Source organism: Neoarius graeffei, chromosome 22, assembly GCF_027579695.1.
Source record: "Neoarius graeffei isolate fNeoGra1 chromosome 22, fNeoGra1.pri, whole genome shotgun sequence".
NCBI lineage: Eukaryota > Metazoa > Chordata > Actinopteri > Siluriformes > Ariidae > Neoarius > Neoarius graeffei.
In genome coordinates, this window is record NC_083590.1 from 60,142,078 (window position 1) to 60,161,449 (window position 19,372).

The 19,372-nt window shown below is 47.9% G+C and overlaps 1 protein-coding gene across 6 annotated transcripts in view; it reads right to left on the reverse strand.

The window, feature by feature from the left end:
- Positions 1-596: 596 nt before the first annotated feature.
- LOC132871001 (zinc finger protein OZF-like) overlaps positions 597-19,372 on the reverse strand; it is a 98,734-nt gene continuing 79,958 nt past the window's right edge. For 3 of the 6 annotated variants that reach the window (XM_060905135.1, XM_060905134.1, XM_060905132.1), the window contains 4 exons: positions 10,234-10,307; positions 4,713-4,780; positions 4,364-4,542; positions 597-2,341 (listed from right to left, as the gene is read on the reverse strand). In XM_060905135.1, coding sequence (XP_060761118.1) covers positions 918-2,341; positions 4,364-4,542; positions 4,713-4,768 — 1,659 coding nt within the window. In that variant the 5' untranslated portion in view covers positions 4,769-4,780; positions 10,234-10,307 and the 3' untranslated portion in view covers positions 597-917. The remainder of the gene's footprint in view (positions 2,342-4,363; positions 4,543-4,712; positions 4,781-10,233; positions 10,308-19,372) is intronic. The other 3 variants (XM_060905131.1, XM_060905130.1, XM_060905136.1) reach the window with 1 other exon arrangement.

The window sequence follows — 19,372 nt, forward strand, 5'->3', positions numbered from 1 at the left end:
GATGGAACAATGAATTCTGAATTATACCAGCGAATTCTAAAGGAAACTGTCAGAACATCTGTCCACGAACTGAATCTCAAGAGAAGGTGGGTCATGCAGAAAGCCAACAACCCTAAGCACACAAGTCGTTCTACCAAAGAATGGTTAAAGAAGAATAAAGTTAATGTTTTGGAATGGCCAAGTCAAAGTCCTGACCTTAATCCAATCGAAATGTTGTGGAAGGACCTGAAATGAGCAGTTCATGCGAGGAAACCCACCAACATCCCAGAGTTGAAGCTGTTCTGTATGGAGGAACGGGCTAAATTTCCTCCAAGCCGGTGTGCAGGACTGATCAACAGTTACCGAAAAAGTTTAGCTGCAGTTATTGCTGGACAAGGGGGTCACACCAGATACCGAAAGCAAAGGTTCCCATACTTTTGCCACTCACAGATATGCAATATTGGATCATTTTCCTCAATAAATAAATTACCAAGTATAATATTTTTGTCTCATTTGTTTAACTGGGTTCCCTTTATCTACTTTTAGGACTTGTGTGAAAATCTGATGTTTTAGCTCATATTTATGCAGAAATATAGACAATTCTAAAGGGTTCACAAACTTTCAAGCACTACTGTAAGTACAAAATCTAAAATCTTAAATATCTTGGAAGCCATAGCCAATCAGCTGATTAACCGTCACTTTTAATTCAACACACCAGATTTCATAATAGCCAATTTAATCTCTGAAGCAGACAACTTCTGAAAAATTGTTGACCAGTGTAACATGAAAAATAAAGTTCAAAGTACAGGTCATTTTCAGCCAAAACTGTAATAACCATATTTAATTTGACAACTTTAAATCATGCAATGTCTCTGAGTTAATGCACCTGTAGGTCTTAAAAGTAACTAAATAAGTAAAAACATCTTTCCACACTATGATCAGTGATGCAGCTTCTCTCCTGTGTGAATACGCTGGTGTCGCTGGAGATCACTCTGACGAGTAAAACTCTTTTCACACTGTGAGCAGTGATATGGCTTCTCTCCTGTGTGAATCCGCTGGTGTGTTTTGAGATCACACTGACGAGCAAAACACTTTCCACACTGTGAGCAGTGATACGGCTTCTCTCCTGTGTGAATGCGCTGGTGTATTTGGAGAGCATTCTGATGAGTAAAACTCTGTCCACACTGAGAGCAATGATATGGCTTCTCTCCAGTGTGAATGCGCTGGTGTATTTGGAAAGCATTCTGATGAGTAAAACTCTGTCCACACTGTGAACAGTGATATGGCTTCTCTCCTGTGTGAATGCGCTGGTGTATTTGGAGAGCACTCTGATGAGTAAAACTCTTCCCACACTGTGAGCAGTGATACGGCTTCTCCCCTGTGTGAATGCGCTGGTGTATTTGGAGACCACTCTGCTGAGTAAAACTCTTACCACACTGTGAGCAGTGATACGGCTTCTCTCCTGTGTGAATGCGCTGGTGTGTTTGGAGATCACACTGACGAGTAAAACACTTCCCACACTGTGAGCAGTGATACGGCTTCTCTCCTGTGTGAATTCGTTGGTGTGTTTGGAGATTACTCTGATGAGTAAAACTCTTCCCACACTGTGAGCAGTGATACGGCTTCTCTCCTGTGTGAATGCGCTGGTGTATTTGGAGAGCACGCTGACGAGAAAAACACTTTCCACACTGTGAGCAGTGATACGGCTTCTCTCCTGTGTGAATGTGCTGGTGTTTTCTGAAATTACTCCGATGAGTAAAACACTTCCCACACTGTGAGCAGTTATACGGCTTCTCTCCTGTGTGAATGCGCTGGTGTATTTGGAGAGCACTCTGACGAGTAAAACACTTTCCACACTGTGAGCAGTGATACGGCTTCTCTCCTGTGTGAATGCGCTGGTGTCGTTGGAGAGTACTCCGATGAGTAAAACTCTTCCCACACTGTGAGCAGTGATACGGCTTCTCTCCTGTGTGAATGCCCTGGTGTGTTTTGAGAGCACTCTGGTAAGTAAAATTCCTACCACGCTGTGAGCAGTCATGTGGATCTCCTCCTGTGTGATTGCACTGGTGTGTCTTGAGTGCATTCTGATGACTAAAACTCTTTCCACAGTCTGAGCAGTGGTGAATTTCCTTCTGTATATCATTATGGGAAGTATCAGAATGGATAGTATCAGCTGATGTTGGTTGACGACTGGAGCATTTGTAGGGGATCTGAAGCTCATATTTAATCTCTCCTGATTCTCGCAGTCTCGCGTACTCTTCATAGTGGCATCTCTGGATGTGTTTGTCGAGGGAAATTTGAGATGCATCAGAATGAGGGCATGTGGAGCAGGAAAAGACTTGCAGCAGAGCGTTCTTTTCTTCTGGAGAAACGAAAGGACAAAAATAACAGAAATTGAACATGAAATGCAACAAGATTATAAAATATAACAACACTAACCCAATGTAAGGAGTGTTTTTACTGAAACTTAATCAAGATTCTACATTAATTAAGACTGAGATACATAAAAGAGATTGAGGACTAAGATATAGCAGCTTCGAGCCTGGAATACTGGGAGATTCAATAAGGTCCTGGAACAGCAGCTATGCACAGCATTGGCCATAGCTCCGTGGGTATGAGCGATCAAAGGGGAGTTGTTGGTTCCTGTTGGACATCACATCAAGTCTAGCCTTATTTACATCTCATCCAGGATTGTGAAGGAAACTCAGTACTCACCATTCAAGGTTCTGAAAGATTCAAAAATGGGCCTTATTTATTAAACTGTATATGAATAGATTTGCAAATAGCTTCTAGTAGCACTTACACAAGCAAATCTGTATTTTCTATCTGTATTTTATATATGGATTAGGTTGTCAAGTTTAAAACACTTATGAATTTCAATTACACACAAATTTCATGAAATTAAATTTTGTGGGATTTTGTGAAACCCAGTTGATTCATATTAAATGTAACTGATGAAAGCAAGCCAACATCCATAAATTAAGACATAACAATAGTCATTTAATTTAAATGTAGGCGTATTAAAAAAGGGACACACCGCATCGGTTCAGATGGCATTCAAGTAGGTCTGCAGCAGTAGGAATTTCCTTCCTGCAGTATTTGAAGAATGCCATGGTGTGGTTTGTAGTAATAAAGCAACCAAACCTCCATGTGTTTAATTGTTCATTCATTCATCGGACGCTATTTGTTCCTTAATATGTTGAAGTTCTTCAGCTGCAAGAGTTTAAGGAGCTAAAAATTAACATAATTAAAAAGATAAGTTCTCCATGGTATGACTCTTGTGAAATTATTGAATTCCATAAACATACTCAAATTGTTATTGCTTGTTAAATTGCTTGATAATATAACCATCACATATACTCCTGAAATAAAGCAAATGTGTTGCAATTGATTTGTATAATGGTTGATGGGTTTGACTGACATCTGCATTATCCAATTAACAACTTCACTTGGTTCAGACACTGCATGTGTGTGTTCAACTAACTTCTCTCCAGCCAGCTGGTTATATTGCACTGAAGATATTATAATGCCTTCCCCCCCTGTGTTTCTGTAATATGGGGAGGTCTGACATTATCCTATGTGTTTATTGTGACAGGGCATTCCCTACCCACCAATTTTCTCCCTAATTTAGCCATGGACAATTCCCACTCATCAGACTCCTCTCCAGTATCATATAACAGCTACCAACCAGGGAGGGCTATCATGTGCTTCCTCCAAGACAACTAACACCAGTTGACCACGTTTTACTCATACAATGTCAAGGGGCTGCAAAGCACACTCAGAGGAAAGTCCAATCCACTTACTTCCCTATTAATGTGCTCTCACACACCCATGACTGGCCAGTGTAACTGACGGGGCAGAGAAGAGAGAGCATGCCATCTCTCCCTCCCAGAGAGCCCAGACAATTTTGCTGTCTTGAGCTCCCAACCACAGATGATTGTGGCATCATCAGGATTTGAAAGTGGCAATATCTGGATGATGGGCAGGATGACAGGGACAACACTTTTCTGCTGTGCCACTCGGGATCCACAGGGCATGCATTTTACGCGACTTCTGGCTAAATTGGGCATGATGAATAAAACTACAATATCTCGTGGTTTACTATATAGTCAGTTTCGCAATAGCAAGATATGCAGTGGGCTGACTTCACGTGTCTCAAAGGAAGCTGATAGACTTCACCCTCTCTGGTTGGTCACTGTCATATGATAGAGAAGACCTACCTGGTTGGTGGAACAGGCCAAAATGAGTTCTCTGGGAATGTGCTCTAGTTATTGCAGACTGCATTGTACAACAGCTTTCATCCCAGAAACACTGGTAGGCTCAGAAACATGTCATGAAATGATGCAGAAAATAACCGCTATAACCTCTGAGACAAAAGTAACACCTTGCTGTCTGGTTGTTCCTGTTGGTGCAGGACTGAGTTCTTTGGTGTACTCCTCTTCATACCACACCAAGAGCTCCTGTCCTGGGCTAATGGATCGACAGCAACGATACAGAATTCCCCCTTGATACTCAAATGCCACAAGATTCTGTTCTTCTTCATTACGGGCACAATTCACATACCTAAAAGAGTGAGGCAACGTTCCAGAAAAGGTAAAAATCAGAGTAAAGTTACAGACTTGGAGAAAGCATGGCAGAGATATCAGTGACATGAAGATAAAGTTCTTCCAACAAATGAGGAGCTGTAAAATTAAATCACGAAAATGACCCAACAGCTGGTGTGTACTGCTCACCTCATCCAATTCACATGCATCTCTCTTTTGGCATCAATGTATTCTTCACACTGCATGCTCCTGTATACCTGTAGAAAAATACCACATTTACATTTTCTTTACAAAATCAATATATGGCTTTAAATGAGGTATACAGAAATAAGAACAATGTCTCATGCCAATATTATTAAGCCTCATGAAGGCTGAATTAAAGGTTCTTGACTGTATCGTAAGATTCACAAAACAGCTGACAAGCTCCGAGATGAATTTGTAACTATAGGAAAATGCAGGCAAGGCTTTATCAGAATTTAGGCAAAGGAAAGGTTTCTCATTAAAGGCTTTACTTCTGACATGGCAAAGCTGTGCTGTGAAGCAGACCTCTCTGATAAATATCCGTCCCTTGTGTTTTGGTTTCTAAAGAGACAGCTACAAAATACACAACTTTAAAAGTCAGTTCTGTCCCTAAATGGATTTTATATAAAATATTTTTATCTGTACAAATAATATTTATTTGGGTGCCAATGTTGTTTTAGTTCAGTGTAGCAGTGTTCATCTTTAATTTAAATAATTTTAAATTTACTTTTAGTCCTGTGTCCTGAAAATTGTAGTTACATTTTAGTCTTTTTTTTTGGTCAAGATTTCATCAGTGGAACTCAGTTTTAATTTTAGTCTAATTCTAGTCAACATTTTACTCATAATTTCCTCAGATAGTTGCATGGTACTTGTAAAATGTGTCCTGTAGTTTTAAGACGGCCTATTGCAGCAGGGGTTTTGTCGGATTCCCCCCCAACATATGGCTGGTTTTGTCACTATGCAGAAGTTATGTGGAGTTAGCCACGACTGTAATGGTTATGAGTTGTGGGTGGTAAAAGAGGGTGTAGAGATAGTTAAAAGTGGGTGGAGCACAGAAGCATGACAGGCCAGAACTGAGTTCTTACAAAAACTTTTATTTGCGCTTTTCAGTGGCTTACTTCGCTCACCCACCCACCCACACACACACACACACAAGTGTCCAGGTTGGGGACAGCTCCCTTTCTCTGTTCTCTTTCTCCTTTTATAGGGTGCAGTCACTGGGGGAGATACACAAACACAGGTTAATTCCCCTCAGGTGCAGTGATTCTGCCACTTACCTTCCCTGACTCCGCCCTCCATTCACAGACCGACGCTTGAGCACGCCCCCGCTGCCACATACCCCCACCGCCTGACTCAGGCCGGGGAGCCATCCGGCCTGCAGCAGACCCCCACCCCACCCCCCAACAGGAGAGGAAATCCACCAAGACCATCTGCGCCCCTGGCCTGTAGACCACCTCGAACTTAAACGGCTGGAGTGCCAGATACCAACGGGTGATCCGCACGTTGGCATCCTTCATGCAGTGGAGCCACTGCAGGGGTGTGTGGTTCGAACAGAGAGTGAAAGGGCGCCCCAGCAGGTAGTAGCAGAGGGTGAGGACCGCCCACTTGATGGCAAGGCATTCCTTTCTTATTGTACTGTACCTGCCCTCGCGCACTGACAGCTTCCGGCTTATGTACAGCACTGGACGGCCCTCCCCCTCCAGGGACAGAACATCCCCCAGCCCTCTGTCCGACACGTCCGTCTGCAAAACAAAGGGGAGAGAAAAGTCAGGGGAGTGTAACAGTGGCCCCCCACACAGTGCAGCCTTTACCTCAGAAAAAGCCCGCTGGCATTGCTCCGTCCACTGGACCGGATCTGGTGCCCCCTTTTTAGTTAGATCAGTCAGCGGGCTGGTGACGTCCGAATAATTAGGTATAAACCTACGATAGTAGCCAGCCAGCCCCAGGAACTGTCTCACCCCCTTTTGGGTCTTGGGCCTCGGGCAGGCTGCAATCGCTGCTGTCTTATTGATTTGGGGACACACCTGCCCATTGCCCAAGTGGAAGCCCAGATACCATACTTCCACCTGCCCAATTGCACACTTCTTCAGGTTGGCTGTGAGACCCGCTCACCTCAGCGACCTAAGGACAGCCCTTAGATGTTCTAAGTGCCGAGGCCAGTCATTACTAAAAATAATGATGTCATCCAAGTATGCGGCCGCGTCGGTGGAGTGGGGGCAGAGGACCCTATCCATAAGCTGCTGGAATGTAGCGGGTGCCCCAATCAGCCCAAAAGGAAGTGTGACGAACTGGTGTAAGCCAAACAGTGCGGAAAAGGCCGTTTTCTCTCGGGATAGCAGAGTCAAGGGGATCTGCCAATATCCCTTTGTCAAATCCAGTGTTGAATAAAAACGAGCCATGCCTAGTCGATCGAGCAACTCATCAATATGAGGCATTGGGTACGCATCGAATTTAGACACCGCGTTGACTTTTCTATAATCCACACAGAACTGGACTGACCCGTCAGCCTTGGGAAGAAAGACCACCGGGCTGCTCCAGTCACTGTGGGACTCCTCGATGATGCCCATTTCGAGCATGGCCTCGAGTTCTTCCCGAGCCACCTTTTTTTTGTGTTTGGGCAGTCTGTAAGGGCGGCTGCGCACTACTACCCCTGGGGGCGACTCAATGTGGTGTTCTATTAGGTGGGTGCGGCTGAGCAGGGGCGAGAACACGTCAGAAAATTCTGTCTGCAACTGAGCAACCTCCATGAGTTGGGTTGGGGAGAGGTGGTCTCCACAGGGGACCGGAGCGGTGGGCGATGCCAATTTTCCATTTTGAACCTTGGGCCCCAGCTCCGCCTTCTCTGGAACCACCGACACCAACGCCACGGGGACCTCCTCGTTCCAAAAGTTTAACAGATTGAGGTGGTAAATCTGTAATGCCCCACCTCTGTCCGTTCGTCTCACCTCATAGTCGACATCCCCAACTCACCGTGTGACCTCAAAGGGTCCTTGCCACCTGGCGATCAATTTGGAGCTCGATGTGGGCAACAACATGAGTACTTTATCTCCCGGTGTGAATTCCCTAAGGCGCGTGCCCGTCGTACAGACGGACTTGACGTTCTTGGGCCTGCCGCAAATTCTCCTGGGTTAGATGCATGAGTGTGTGGAGTTTGGCATGCAGGTCGATAACATATTGAATTTTATTTTCACTTGTTGAAGGTCCCTCCTCCCAATCTTCACGCAGCACATCTAGAATGCCATGCGGCTTACGCCCGTGTAATAATTCGAATGGGGAGAACCCCGTGGAGGCTTGTGGGACCTCTTGCACTGCAAATAACAGGGGCTCGAGCCATTTATCCCAGTTGCATGCGTCCTCGCTTACAAATTTCCGAATTATGTTCTTGTGGGTGCGATTGAACCGTTCAACTAAGCCATCCGTTTGTGGGTGATAAACGCTGGTGCGGATAGGTCCAATTCCCAGTAATCAATACAGTTCACGCAGTGTGCGTGACATAAATGTAGTGCCTTGATCAGTCAGAATCTCTTTGGGGATTCCGACTTGGGAGATGATGTGGAAGAGTGCTTCTGCAATACTACGTGCTGAGATATTGCAAAGAGGCACTGCTTCCGGATATTGCATTGCATAGTCTACTAGAACTAAAATAAAGTGATATCCTTGTGTTGACCGATCTAATGACCTGAAGAGATCCATCCCAATTCTTTCGAACGGGGTCTCGATTAATGGCAGAGGGCACAAAGGCACTCTTGGAATGGCCGCAGGATTTACTAACTGGCATTCGCGGCATGCCGTACACCACCTACGGACATTGCCGCGAATCCCTGGCCAATAGAACCGGGCTATTATTTGGGCTAGTATCTTATCCTGCCCCAAGTGTCTGGCTATGGGATTAAAGTGAGCCGCCTGGAATATAAATTCCCGGCGGCTCTTTGGTATTAAAAGCTATGTTATCGGTTCCTTAGTCTGAGTGTCCTGCATCACTCGGTATAGCCTATCCTTAATAATGGAGAAATAGGGGAAGGACGGGGTTGCATTTGGCTGGAGCGTCTGACCATCGATTACTCTCACCTGGTCAAACACATGCCGCAGAGTTTTGTCTCGCGACTGCTCCAATGGGAAATCCACGAGGGATTCCCCGAGAGAGGAAGGAGGAGCCTGCTGCTCCTCACTCTGACACAGTGATGATGTAGACGGCTCTGTGACAGCTGCTCCCGCCAATGTCACACCGGGACCTCCTCCCGCTAAATTATGGCAGGCCCCACTCTTCACTAAATGTGCCATTAATTAACTAAATCCCGGCCAATTAGTCCCCAAAATTATCGAGTGGGTAAGGCGAGGATTAACCACCGCCTTTACTCTAAATTTCTCCCCTCGAAATAGAATGTGAACCAACACTAAAGGGTAGTTGTGAACATCCCCGTGCGAACACACAACACCTTCACCAATTGTGCTCTCCCCAATGCCTCGTCTTGCACCAGGCTTTGGTGGATTGACGTCTGATTACAGCTGGAGTCCACTAAAGCCTGATACGTATCCCCTTGGATACTCACCAGTATGTGATACGGTCCAGCCTGATCAAGGGCGGTCCCTGATGCGTCAGACATCCAGACCACCGCGCCCACCTCCATCGCCAAGCGCTGATGCTGGAGGTGCCCTGACTCCCCGCAGCACCAGCATACCGGCTCAGGCTCTCCCTCTGCACCGGTGTTTCGGAGCTCACTCACCTGGGGGGGGGCAGACAAGGAAGTAGGAAACGGGAGGGCACCGCGGGTGCGGTGGGCCGGCTGGGGTGGAGCCGGCCCCCGCCTCCGCAGTGGGGGAATGGGGTGAGGACAAGGAACAGAAGGGGAGAGATAGAGAAAAGAGGGGAGAAGAGGAGACACGCTGTCCTGCCATCGGAACAGCCGCCATATGGTCCTCCGCCAGCATGTTGGCCTGATCCAGCGATGCCGGGCGATGGCACTGGACCCACATCGCTGTTCCTTCCGAACGTCGGGCGATGAATTGTTCCAGCACCACCAGGTCGATGATTCCCTCGGCATCGCGGTTGTCGGCCCTCAGCCACCGCCAGCAGGTGTCCCGGAATTGCTGGCCAAACGCGAACAGCCGGCCGACCTCCTGCTGTTGCTGCTCCGGGGTGCATCCCACACATTGGAGGATGGCCCTGCAGAGGTTGGTGTAGACCAGCCGTCTGTCGGCAGGGAGCTGTAGTGCGGCCAGCTGCGCCTCACCCATTAGCAGGGGGAGGAGGCGCGCCGTTCCACTGGCCAACCCCACGCCTCTGCTGCCTGCTCAAAAAGAGTGAGGAAGGCTTCCGAGTCGTCCAGCGGACCCATCTTTGTTAGGGTGAGGTGGGGAGGGTGATGGTGGACCCCGCCGACGCGAGCAGGTGCCGGAACGCCTGGCGATCTTCCTGCTGCGCCAGCACCAGGGCTTCGAACCGTTGTTCCTGCTCCTTCCGGAGGGCAACCAGCGCCTGGTGCTGGCTCTGTTGGGCCGTGGCGAGGGCATGGACCAGGTCCTTGAAGGGGGAGGACTCCATGAGGCTGTTCTCTTCTGTACTCCGTCCCGGGTTTCGGCACCACTGTAGAGATAGTTGAAGGTGGGTGGAGCACAGAAGCACGGCAGGCTAGAACAGAGTTCTTACAAAAACTTTTATTTGCACTTTTCAGCAGCTTACTTCACTCACCCACACGCACAAATGCCCACGTTGGGGAGAGCTCCCTTTCTCTGCTCTCTCTCTCCTTTTATAAGGTGCGGTCACTGGGGGAAAACACACAAACACAGGTTAATTCACGTCAGGTGCAGTGATTCTGCCACTTACCTTCCCTGACTCCGCCCTCCATCACAGACAAACGCTTGACCATGCCCCCGCTGCCACAGAGAGCAACTGGATTTGCTTGAAGATTTTTGAAGATGTTTCACCTCTCATCCGAAAGGCTTCTTCAGTTCTGTCTGACCAAGAGGGAGTATCAGGTATTTATCCTCTCATGGATGAAAAGCAATCCTAAGGTGTTGTTGAGTCATCCTGTTGGTGTGGGTCACTGGGGGCTGGGTGTGAACGGCCTTGAGAGTCATTGGGGTGATTAGTGGATTGCTGGTTCTCTCTGTCCTCGTGTGAGTCACTGAAAACAGCTGGGCTTTGGTGTGCATTCAGTTGTCTGGGAAGTGTGCCAAGGACTGCATTGTAGGTGGCTGATAAATTATGTCTTAGACCCCCACCTTTGTTCAGTGATGGCCATTCCAGATTGACAAAAATGGCTTCTTTAGCTCCTTGCTCATACCAACGATCCTCTCTGGCTAAAATGCGTACGTTGCAATCCTGAAATGAGTGTCCTTTATTGTTAAGATGAAGATAGACAGCAGAGTCCTGGCCTGAGGGAACATGCCACATCACATCAAAAACTCCCAAGATTTTGCTACTAAAGTTGCAGACCTCAAACTAGACTCAGATGAAACCATTTGAAACCAATGAGTAACATTTGATGATGATGGTTTCCTACGATATCACTTCTCTTTTCACCTGCATTCCCACCACAGAAGCAGTCGAATGTTAGAAAATGACTCCTTCAAGACAGCACCTTACTGGATAGAACGAACCTCACCACGGACCAGATTTGCACCCTACTTGACCTCTGCCTGACTACCACTTATTTCCAGTTTCATGAAAGTTTCTACAGACAAAAGCATGGATGCGCCATGGGCTCACCGGTGTTCCCTATTGTGGCCAATCTGTACATGGAGGAAGTGGAACATACAGCTTTGACCACTTTTTCAAGAGTTGCTCCCAGCCACTGGTTCAGATATGTGGATGACACCTGGGTTAAAATTAAAACCCATGAGGTAGAAGCCTTCTCTAAGCACATCAATGCAGTGGATATCAACATCAATTTCACTCAGGAGGACGTCAGTGGGAATAATCTAGCCTTTTTGGATTGCAATGTACACATTAGACAAGACAGAAGCCTTAGCATCGAGGTCTACCGGAAACCCCCACACACAGACTAGTACCTACTCTTCGACTCTCACCACCCACTGGAACACAAATTGGGGGTCATTAGGACCTTGCAAAACAGGGCTCAGAACATTCCTACAACGGTAGAGGGGAAAGAGAAGGAGCAGAATCACATCAAGAAAGCACTTCAGAACTGTGGGTATCCCAACTGGTCTTTCTTCAAGAGCAGAAAAAGGAACATAACAGACAAGGAGGACAACAGAAACAAATGCAAGAACATTGTCATTCCCTACATTTCTGGTCTATCTGAGAAACTCAGGAGGATCTTCTACAAACACAACATTCCGGTACATTTCAGACTCAGTAACACCCTGAAGCAGAAACTGGTCCACCCTAAGGACAGAATAGCTAGACACAAACAGGACAACGTAGTGTATGCAATTCAGTGCAGTGAGGAATGCACGGACTTGTATATTGTGGAAACAAAACAACCGCTTCACAGGCGCATGGCTCAACACAGGAGAGCCAGTTCCTCAGGCCAGGACTCTGCTGTCTACCTTCATCTTAACAACAAAAGACACTCATTTCAGGATTGCAACGTACGTATTTTAGCCAGAGAGGATCGTTGGTATGAGCGAGGAGTTAAAGAAGCCATTTTTGTCAATCTGGAATGGCAATCACTGAACAGAGGTGGGGGTCTAAGACATCATTTATCAGCCACCTACAATGCAGTCCTTGGCACACTTCCCAGACAACTGAATGCACACCAAAACCCAGCTGTTTTCAGTGACTCACAGGAGGACAGAGAGAACCAACAATCCATTGATCACCCCAACGACTCTCAAGGCCGTTCACACTCAGCCCCCAGTGACCCACACCAACAGGATGACTCAACACCTTAGGATGGCTTTTCATCCATGAAAGGATAAATACCTGATGCTCCCTATTAGTCAGACAGAACTGAAGAAGCCTTTCGGATGGGAGGTGAAACGTCTTCAAAAATCTTCAAGCAAGTCCAGTTGCTCTCTGTGGCAGTGGGGGCGTGGTCAAGCGTCGGTCTGTGACCAGAGGGCAGAGTCAGGGAAGGTAAGTGGCAGAATCACTACACCTGATGTGAATTAACCTGTGTTTGTGTGTCTTCCCAGCAACCATGCCCTATATAAGGAGAGAGAGGGCAGAGGAAGGGAGCTCTCTCCTGCACCAGATGACTTGTGTGTGTGTGTGTGTGTGTGTGTGTGTGTGTGTGTGTGCGTGCGACTGGGAGAGTGTGCAAAGTTAAAGCTGAAAAGCTAAAATAACAGTTTTGGAACTCAGTTCTGGCCTGCCGTACTTCTGTGCTCCACCCACCCACGCTGACTTCTACAGTGGTGCTGAAACCCGGGAGCGAGCACAGAAGTACGGCAGGCCAGAACTGAGTTCCAAAACTCTTTTATTTTAGCTTTTCAGCTTTAACTTTGCACACTCTCCCAGTCGCACGCACGCGCGCACGCACACACACACAAGTCATCTGGTGCGGGAGAGAGCTCCCCTCCTCTGCCCTCTCTCTCCTTATATAGGGCGTGGTTGCTGGGAAGACACAAACACAGGTTAATTCACATCAGGTGTAGTGATTCTGCCACTTACCTTCCCTGACTCTGCCCTCTGGTCACAGACCGACGCTTGACCACGCCCCCACTGCCACACACTCTTTTACCACCCACAGTTTATTATGACCTGGGTGACTGAGAATCTTCACAGAAATCAGGAGCGCTATTTTCATATGAAGACATTTCCTTTTTCCTGTGGGTTCACCACCCACAGAGGTAGCCGTAAGGGGCTGGTGCAGTGTAGATTAGGCAGCAGTCGAAGGCAGGGGCCTCGACGACCTGATCCCCGAACACAGCGGCTAGCTGTTGGGACATGGAATGTCACTTCGCTGGGGGGGAAAGAACCTGAGGTTGTGCGGGAGATTGAGAGGTACTGGCTAGAGATAGTCGGGCTCACCTCCACGCACAGCTTGGGCTCCGGAACCAAGCTCCTTGAGAGGGGCTGGACTCTCCACTTCTCTGGAGTCACCCATGGTGAGCGGCGGCGGGCTGGTGTGGGCTTGCTTATAGCTCCCCAGCTCAGCCACCATGTGTTGGAGTTTACCCCAGTGAATGAGAGGGTCACGTCTCTGCGCCTTCGGGTCGGGAAGAGGGCTCTTGCTGTTGTTTGTGCCTATGGGCCGAATAGCAGTATAGAGTATCCGGCCTTCTTGGAGTCCCTGGGAGAGGTACTGAGAGGTGCTCAGACTGGGGACTCCATTGTTCTACTGGGGGACTTCAACGCTCACGTGGGCGATGACAGTTACACCTGGAGGGGCGTGATTGAGAGGAACGGCCTCCCCGATCTGAACCCAAGTGGTGTTTTGTTATTGGACTTCTGTGCTAGTCACGGTTTGTCCATAACGAACACCATGTTCGAGCATAGGTGTGTCCATAAGTGCACGTGGCACCAGGACAATTTAGGTCAGAGGTCGATGATCGACTTTGTTGTCATTTCATCTGATCTCCGGCCCTATGTCTTGGACACTCGGGTGAAGAGAGGGCCCGAGCTGTCAACTGATCACCACCTGGTGGTGAGTTGGATCCGCTGGCAGAGGAGGAAGCCAGACAGACCTGGCAGGCCCAAACGTATGGTGAGGGTCTGCTGGGAACGTCTGGACGAGCACTCTGTTGGGGAGGTCTTTAACTCCCACCTCCGGGAGAGCTTCTCCCAGCTTCCGAGGGAAGCGGGGGACATTGAGTCGGAGTGGACCATGTTCTCTACCTCCACTGTAGATGCAGCTGTTCAGAGCTGTGGCCGCAAGGTTTCCGGTGCCTGTCGTGGCGGGAATCCCCGAACCCGGTGGTGGACACCGGAAGTAAGGGATGCCGTCAAGCTGAAGAAGGAGTCCTATCGGGCCATGTTGGCCTCCGGGACTCCAGAGGCAGCTGACGGCTATCGGCAGGCCAGGCATGCCACAGCTCGGGCAATTGCGGAGGCAAAAACTAAGAACTGGGAGGAGTTCAGTGAGGCCATGGAGGAGGACTATTGGTTGGCCTCGAAGAAATTCTGGCAAACCGTCCAGCGCCTCAGGAGGGGGAAACAGTACTCTGCTAACACTGTTTACAGTGCGGGTGGGGAGCTGTTGACCTCGACTGGGGATATTGTCGGGCAGTGGAAGGAATACTTCGAGGATCTCCTCAATCCCACAGTCACGTCTTCCACTGAGGAAGCAGAGGTTGATGACTCAGAGGTGAACTCATCCATTACCCAAGCCGAAGTCACTGAGGTGGTTTGCAAGCTCCTCGGTGGCAAGGTACCGGGGGTGGATGAGATCCGCCCCGAGTATCTCAAGTCTCTGGATGTTGTGGGGCTGTCTTGGCTGACATGCCTCTGCAGCATCGCGTGGCGGTCGGGGACAGTGCCTCTGGAGTGGCAGACTGGGGTGGTGGTCCCTCTTTTTATGAAAGGGGACCGGAGAGTGTGCCCCAATTATAGGGGAATCACACTTCTCAGCCTCCCAGGGAAGGTTTACTCCAGAGTACTGGAGAGGAGAATTCGACCAATAGTCGAACCTCGGATCCAGGAGGAACAATGCGGTTTTCGTCCTGGTCGTGGAACACTGGACCAGCTCTATACCCTTCACAGGGTGCTCGAGGGTTCATGGGAGTTTGCCCAACCAGTCCACATGTGCTTTGTGGATCTGGAGAAGGCATTCGACCGTGGCCCTCGTGGTATTCTGTGGGGGGTGCTTCGGGATTTTGGGGTTCGGGGCTCTTTGCTAAGGGCTGTCCGGTCCCTGTATGAACGGAGCAGGAGCCTGGTTCGCATTGCCGGCAGTAAGTCAGACCTGTTCCCAGTGCATGTTGGACTCCGGCAGGGCTGCCTTTTGTCACTGGTTCTGTTCATAATTTTTATGGACAGAATTTCTTGGCGCAGCCAGGGGCTGGAAGGAATCCTGTTTGGGAACCATAGGATTTCATCTCTGCTTTTTGCGGATGATGTCCTGTTGGCTTCTTCAAACCAGGACCTTCAGCATGCACTGGGGTGGTTTGCAGTCAAATGTGAAGCGGCTGGGATGAGAATCTGCACCTCCAAGTCTGAGGCCATGGTTCTCGACCGGAAAAGGGTGGCTTGCCCTCTTCAGGTTGGTGGAGAAGTCCTGCCTCAAGTGGAGGAGTTTAAGTATCTTGGGATCTTGTTCACGAGTGAGGGAAGGATCGAGCGTTAGATCGACAGGCAAATCGGTGCAGCCTCCGCAGTGATGCGGTCGCTTTACCGGTCCGTCATGGTGAAGAAGGAGCTGAGCCAAAAGGCAAAGATCTCGATTTGCCGGTCGGTCTACGTTCCGACTTTCACTTATGGTCATGAGCTTTAGGTAATGACCGAAAGAACAAGATCGCGGATACAAGTGGCCGAAATTAGTTTCCTTCGCAGGGTGGCTGGGCGCTCCCTTAGAGATAGGATGAGAAGCACAGTCACTCAGGAGGAGCTCGGAGTAGTGCCGCTGCTCCTCCACATCAAGAGGAATCAGCTTTCGGATGCCTCCTGAACACCTCCCTGAGAAGGTGTTCCAGGCATGTCCCCCCAGGAGGAGGCCCCAGGGAAGACCCAGGATATGCTGGAGGGACTATGTCTCTTGGCTGGCCTGGGAATGCCTCGGTGTTCTTCCCAAGGAGCTGGCCAAGGTGTCTGGGGAAAGGGAAGTTTGGGCTTCCATGCTCAGACTGCTGCCTCCACGACCCGGCCCCGGATAAAGCAGATGAAGACGAGACGAGACATTTACTTTGTTCAGACCAATGCCATGTGTGCATGTCCTGACTCATATACCCGTTAGAATCCAGGAGCATTATGAAAGCCATGCAAGCAGGTAAGTGAGCGAGTCTAGCAAACCGGATTCACTCCCGCTTCCCAACTATGGTCAGGAACATGAAAAAGAGGGAAGGCAACATACTGGAATGGATTTTCTCCAAGGATATTTCCCCTGGCTGTAAAAATTCCCTTGAGAAGTAAGCTAGGATGACTGTCTGAACAGAACCAGCTATTTTATTCATCAGGGCATAATGAACAGAGATTTTGTTTTGCTGTGTTTTTACCAGCCCTCTCTGTGGGCCTGTCATTTTGGGTTCACATGACAGCAGACATGTTCTCACTGGTCAATCATAACCAAGCTAGCTAATGCACATTAACCTTCTACATTAATGCAAAAGCAGTGTGCAGCAGTGAAACAAAATCCATGGCAAAGTCAAAAATTAAAGGAGGGACCAAACAAACAAACAAACAAACAAACAAACAAACAAACAAACAAACAAACAAGGCATTAGAGGCATAGGCTTCCAAATGTTTAAATAAAAATATCTACATACTGTTTGGGCATCAGCACCCTGAATTGTCCTGCAATGCCATTTTCAAGGACCAGAATGAAGAGCTTAAAATTAACATTAAAACATAGCTATAGACTAGGCTGTTACCTCTTGCGGTTACCAGAGGACTAGCCCCCCCCCGTAACCCTAGCTGTATAAATGAGAGGCCGAGGGCTATGGAAACGAAGGTCAGCACCGCCCAATGTGCCTGATTGCATGGCGCAAGGACTTTAGAGATGGGCTAGGCTGCATGTTCATTTAAAACTGCTGTAACTTGCCCAACCATAACCGACTGTCATATGTACCAGAGATTTCCAAGGTTGTTGGGGCTGAAGCACATCCAAGATCAAACCAGAATGTCAAGACACACCAAATTAAAGTTGGCTATCGATTATGAAGAATGTCACACACATTATGCTGGGGTAGAAGGTCATTTGCAAAATTTTACCCAGATTGCACTACAGCAGATTGTCAATTATTAAACAGATAGGTAAATCACACAGGGAATTGTATAAATTTATTAAAAACGTGAGGCAACGCTCATTACAGTGTTTTCCATGAGTTACCTAGACTGTGGTGATGGAAGCATTTTCAGAACACACCACCACTTGATTTGAGACTGATAACATTAACTTGACAGTGTCCACTCCAGTCATCCACTAGTCCAAACACAATACTATGGTTATCAATTTAAAACAGCAAACAGATAACATCAATGCAGAAGTTAGCATTGATAATTAGCATTCATCAAACTTGAGCTTACTTAGAGGACCTTAAGATCAGCGTGCCCGAATCTCATCTCCTCGCTTTAAAACAGTGCACGGATAAATTTGTAGAGTTTTAGCTTATTTGAGTCAGAAAAGTTGCTAACACATCCGGTAGCATGTATTCGTCATTCAAAACACAAGTGCATGCTCTAACCAGAGTTCAAAATAGGTTTATTTTTGGCTAAAATTAAATTATTCTGCATGTTCTCTACTCAATATTAAATTTTCTAAAAAATAAATAAATAAAACAGTTGAACACAGGTAACCACTTCTGCTTCATTTCTTTGAGGGCTGAAATGTATGCTCTAGTCATTTTTTTAACCGTTTATGAACTGTTAAACTCCTTAACCATGCTTTGCAGGTGTGACCGTTTTGCTGTGGCATCGTCATTCATATCGATACAACCAGTGTGTTTATGATTAAATTACTAAAGCACAAAATTGTTTTGAGCAAGTTCTTCACAGGGGCGGCACGGTGGTGTAGTGGTTAGCGCTGTCGCCTCATAGCAAGAAGGTCCGGGTTCGAGCCCCGTGGCCGGTGAGGGCCTTCCTGTACGGAGTTTGCATGTTTTCCCCGTGTCCGCGTGGGTGTGCTCCGGTTTCCCCCACAGTCCAAAGACATGCAGGTTAGGTTAACTGGTGACTCTAAATTGACCGTAGGTGTGAATGAGAGTGTGAATGGTTGTCTGTGTCTATGTGTCAGCCCTGTGATGACCTGGCAACTTGTCCAGGGTGTACCCCGCCTTTCGCCCGTAGTCAGCTGGGATAGGCTCCAGCTTGCCTGCGACCCTGTAGAACAGGATAAAGCGGCTAGAGATGAGATGTTCTTCATAGATCTAAACTCTTAATTTTGCTCTCAAAGTGCACCAATTTGACACATTTAACTTTAAAATAAACAAAATTATCTTGCAGGGGAGCATACCCCCAAAGCGAGGTCCACTGACCCTAGTTTCACAAAAAGACATACACACACAAAACATTCACACACTGCTGTTTTTCTTAAATTGCACGGTCCCTTTAAAACAAGCAGTGTTTAGTGTGTGTAGGTATCATGCCGCCATCTTGTGTCAGAACTACAATTCCCAGGCAACTTCCGTGTGACCTACGTCACGCGTGGGCGGGATCACCTACGTCAGTCTGCCATGCACGCATAAATCCAAGCGGAAGCTCCACCATCTTTGTCTCTCACGTCTGGCTTCCGATGAACCTGGACGTATAAAGAGGCGCTCTCCACCCAGAAAGACGTCTTCTTTCTTGCAAGATCCATCACTCAGCGCGATTTTCTTTCTTACCCTTGGCAAAGGTAAACTCTAGAGTCGCGCGATCTTTAAACTCAACCTGAGTTACAACCGGTTTACTTGCATTAGAAGTGACGTCACGACTGCAGCCCAGGCAGTTAAAAGTTAAGAAGCGATTGAATCCTTTTTAACTCAAAAGCGCTGTGCATCTTATTCTGATCAGAGACTTTTCCTCACGAACGCTGAGGTTCAGACCAAGAATCCTCTGCTTTCCACGGGAACCACCCAAGTGCTCCGCTGGACCCGAAAGTTTTCTGCGCCTCCATCACGAGCGGCTCACGTGCTCCCACGGCGAGGCCCGAGACTACACCGGCGAATAGTTCTTCATATCTTGCTAAAGGCAGGATTAAGTAAGATTTTGGCATTTGGGCATAATTAGGATAGTCTTAGGAATTTTGTTTTTGTTTGAAGTAGTGTGAATTTAAACCCAGGTTTATCTG